The sequence below is a fragment of the Lactuca sativa genome, chromosome 4 (assembly GCF_002870075.4).
Source record: "Lactuca sativa cultivar Salinas chromosome 4, Lsat_Salinas_v11, whole genome shotgun sequence".
Classification (NCBI taxonomy): domain Eukaryota; kingdom Viridiplantae; phylum Streptophyta; class Magnoliopsida; order Asterales; family Asteraceae; genus Lactuca; species Lactuca sativa.
The window spans coordinates 390,451,718-390,456,420 of record NC_056626.2 but is presented as its reverse complement, the minus strand read 5'-3'; the positions used below and the strand labels follow the sequence as shown (position 1 = coordinate 390,456,420).

General features: G+C 33.9%; 1 protein-coding gene across 1 annotated transcript; it reads right to left on the bottom strand.

The window, feature by feature from the left end:
- Positions 1–353: 353 nt before the first annotated feature.
- LOC111884196 (lysM domain receptor-like kinase 4) lies at positions 354–2,444 on the bottom strand. Its single transcript, XM_023880518.2, has one exon. It carries the CDS (start codon positions 2,318–2,320, stop codon positions 473–475), a length of 1,848 nt encoding a protein of 615 aa, XP_023736286.1. The 5' UTR covers positions 2,321–2,444; the 3' UTR covers positions 354–472.
- Between the last annotated feature and the right edge of the window lie 2,259 nt (positions 2,445–4,703).

Genomic DNA, 4,703 nt, shown 5'->3' with positions numbered 1-4,703 from the left:
AAATAGAGAACTTTTTAACTCGTGAAAATAAAACAGTGTATGAAAAAGATACATAGCACATAAACAAGATACAAAGTATATACAATAAACATACACAAATCATATATAAAAAGATATAATTTTGTTGAATTACATATTAAAAATATAGCCACCAATGAATGAGTAAATGAAAAAAACAACACTCATAAAAAAAAGGTAGTGAAATCAATTATTCTTCTACCTTTTCTCCTGCTAATCTTCCTATGACTAAATCAACACAAGTGTCAAAATATAAAAAGAGATTAAAAGAGATAATTATTGGATTCCACGTATCATTGTTTTATACGAGTAGGAAGATAAGATGGAACAAAAACTAGGATGATATTCAAGTTTTCAAAAAATTAATAGTAAAATATAGAAACATAGAGCACATAAAGATATAACAAGCTCTTTAAATTAAAGTTTATTTATAAATACAATTAATCTTAAAAACCTACACCAAAAACATGGTATTCGAGCTTTGTGCATCCATATGAATGATCATAAGAGTAGAAACAATCTCATTCATACTTAATCTTTTCGATGGTTCGCTTTCCAAACAACCAATACTTAGTTTCACCAAACGCATAGCAAGCTCATCTTCTTCTATAACAAACCCGAGGGCATGTCTACCTTTCAACCGAGGGTCAATAATGTAATTAACCATACTTTTCGCATTATGTCCATCACCCATAATCGATACAACTTCTTCACACAACATCACTTGTCCCCCATCATCATCATTCTCATACACAGCTTTTTTCCCCGTTATCAATTCCAACAAAACAACTCCAAATGCATACACATCAGTCTTCGTTGTCACAAATCCTGCCTCTAAATACTCCGGTGCGAGGTACCCCTTTGACTCAGACCGACATTTTATGGATGAATTTACGTTTTCGCCCTTCTCTGTTGACTTTGCAAGACCAAATTTTGAAATCTTGGCGCGTAGATCCTTAGTTAATAGAATATTGCTAGTGTTTATATCTTTATGAACGTATGTTGGATTCGCAAAATTATGTAGATATTGAAGACCTTTAGCAACATCTAAAGCAATACGAATACGATTATTCCATGTTTGACTTTCTTGACAAGTCAAATCTCGAAGCCATTCGTTTAATGAACCGTTTTCCATGAATTCGTAAACAAGATAACAAGATTTATCGTGTTCACAAACTCCATAAAGACCAATAAGATTGAAATGATTAATTTTTTGGAGAATTTTCACCTCTTTATTCGCGTGTGTCCCCGTTTGTTTAATTGCAACTTTTCTACCCTTTATACTTCCTTTATAAACCGAAGCACTTAATCTCTTTTCGAGGGTAAATCCGTCCGTGGCCTCTTCTAATTCTTCAAATTTGTAGATTTTGAGAACTTGATCAACACTAGCAATACCAAGTTGGATATCTTTAGGCAACTCCCATTTTACCATTTTACCCTTATTCGCTCTTTTCCTTTTCGATACTAAACATATCACAAAAACACCACTAAAAATCGCCAAGAAACCACCTGATATTGTCCCTATTATGATTCCTTTCTTTGACAACTTTGGATTCTGATTCTGATTCCGGCCGGGTGTTCTTGTTTGAGAACTTAAAGGTTCGGTAGATAGAGGAACAAGAAGGGTAGTAAACGGAAAAATCAAATCTTTAACAGAAGAAAACCCGTTTTCCAAAACTAAATCTTGAAATTTCACATCAAACCGATTACTAATTTTCTTGATTGAATCTTCCCAAGTATTCAAGTAAGTCAACAGAAACCTGATTCCCGACATGGTTTGATTAACGGTAGGACACGCACATCTAAGTTGGACACGAATCTTGCCACCAACTTGTAAATCATTTCCTTTATAAATATTGTTCTTTTGGAGGGAATCACATGTGGTTAAACCTTGGAATGTGAAATTTGCGATAGTGAAATAGTTGGTGTTAATCGGAATAACAAAAGATGTGTTAGCTTGATAATACTGACCAGAACAAGAACATGTAACCGGAATGATTAGCTCTTTATTTAGCGGCAAGATTTCAGAGGAATCAGTGATTCCGTTGATTCGGGCGACATCCTTAGGGTCGGTTGACATGAGGTTAGAGATGGTGAAAATTGAGTTGTAAAGAGGTTGAGTTCGGAAGATTAAGAAGGTGGAACACGATTGGATTCCGTTGCAAGTGTAGAGGAATTCCGGGGTTTGTTCTGTTGTGTTGGAATTGTTACATTCCAGAATGTGGTTTCCGGAATACGTTTGTTGGGAAACCGATTCGTGAGCGAAAAACAGGAACGGAAACAGGAACAGGAATGGATTCATGGTTGATCGGAAAGTGGCGTTGGAATTGGAACACTTTGTGATATTATATGTAGAAATAGTTGTTAAACCAAAAAGGGGTGAAAATGACTTTGAAGATACATTAATTTAGATTTTAGAGTCCAGAATTTTCCAGCTTACAAAGTTTTTGAAGTCAAATCTTTTACTTGTGTATTGAAGGATGAAATATTAAGGATACAATTGTCTTGCATACGACTGTTTCATAAGTATTTAGAATTAAAAAGGAATTAAACGGCTGTTTTACTTTATTCTGTTTTTAGTTCTCTTCTGGACCGGTTTGTCATTGAAGAGATCGGGTCAAACCGGGCTTCTAGTAAATTGGACCGGTTGTTAGACAAATAAAAAATTGTACCATTTTTAACTGGGCCCAAAAAACCAAACCTAAACCATATGTAGCCGGGTGTAATATGAACCGACTTTAAAAAAAATCGCTAAAATAGAAAAGTTAAATTTATATCACTTTTTTAACCGATAACATGATTTTTATTTTGTTATAAAGTGCAGAAAATAAAAAATATTGTATTTGCAAGTCTTGCTTTTGGTTTTTTTGTAAAGTCGTTGTCAAGTATTTCATTTTCGACATATTTTATGCATAGCTGGTATTTGAAATTCATATATCATAAAGTAATTATATAAACAAGGTAATGTAACGAGTTATTTAATGACCATATTAGGTTAAAACTCGTGGAACCTATCAGTGTTGATTTTGAATTGAATTTAAAAATTAATTAATTAATAAAATAATATTTCATTAATTTTGATAACCTATGAATTGTAATATTGCATTTTCCAATAATTTTTTTATTTGTAAGTATTTAATTACAAACTAAATGGGGAGTATTTAATTAGAAATGAAGATTTTGAAAACTCTTATTTTTGGTGCATGATTCTTGTTGGACATATGCAGATGATGCATTATCAATGTGTGTAATGAAATTAACATAAAATACAACAATACATAATTATAAATAAATAAAGTAATATGATGGATTAAGTGTGATTTGCTAAAAATGAATAAAATATGCTACAAAAAAGTTGGCTACAAATTTCAAAAAACTTCCTTATAAACAACATTAGAAGTTTTATTTGTGAGTTTGCCATCTTTATCTAAAATTAATAATTTTAATCTCTCTTTGCTTTGAACTCTAGATAAGGCAACATACAATTGTCCATGTGAAAAAACTGGATCTTTCAGAAACAAACCAACATTTGATAACGATTGTCCTTGACTTTTATTAACAGTCATTGCAAAACATACGGCTAAAGGAAACTGTCTGAAGCCAATAGAAGTAGAACAGTTACAGTGAAAACTCAGATTTCGAGTATAAGTTTGGCAGTTTTCAGGATATTACACTTAAGGAGATATTAGGAGAGTGGATGCACTAGGGTTTTGTGCAACACTGTTATTCCAATACTCTAGGATATTAGAGTTCATTCCGAGAATAGAAATATTTTCTGCCAAATATCCCAGGACTATATATAGAAAACTGAACCAAATAGTTCATTAGTTGAATTCCAATTAGAGAAAAGCCAAAATTCTCTCTCACGGATCTTCGGGTTTTTATCCCAAATTGTGAGTAATTCGATCTAGTTATGTTATATAGCTTAGATTGTGTTTCGAAACTCCAATTACATATCAAATCCGTGAGATTCAGGAGTTTACCGCCCAAGAACGTTCTTGGAGAGTAAACTCCGATAAGTGGCTTAAATGCTACCTAGTCCTTTCCCCGTGAATTGTAACTACCTTAGACTTGTATGCTAGTGTGTATATGACTAGAAAACATCAAAAACGGATTAAGACCCCAAGATTTGGGAGTTTACCGCCCAAGAACACTTGGGGAGTAAACTCCATTTTAAGGTCCTAAAGTGTTCCAATCACCCTCAAAGCTTTAGAACTCGAACTAGAACCCACCATTGCATGTTTAGGACACCAAAAGCAATTAAAATCAATGATGAAAAGTGAGTTTACGGCCAAGGGTGTTCTTGGGCCGTGAACTCCATGTTTAAGTGCCAAAATGCCCTTAAAACCTTCCTTAAGCCAAGAGACTAATTTGGGCATGTACCTAAATGAGTTTTGGACTAGCTAACACACTTAGAACACCAAGAGTAAGGTTTTCATGACCCAAAAGGTTCTAGGGCCGTGAACTCCATAAAATGGTTCCAAATGGTGCCATAAACTCTTCTAAAGCCAAGTACAAAAGCCTAGTTTAGTTCCTAGATAATTTAGAGACTTGAAAACACCATAATCACCCTCCCAAGGGAGTTTACGGCCGTAAACTCCATGGGATACGGTCCCAGGGCCGTAAACTCCTCAAAGGAGTTAATAGGAAGCCCAAACACTTGTTTAAGCCTTGAAGCAATTCAC

Coding starts and splice junctions, on each gene's coding strand:
- LOC111884196 (XM_023880518.2), bottom strand. CDS start 2,320: ATGAATCCATTCCTGTTCCTGTTTCCGTTCCTGTTTTTCGCTCACGAA.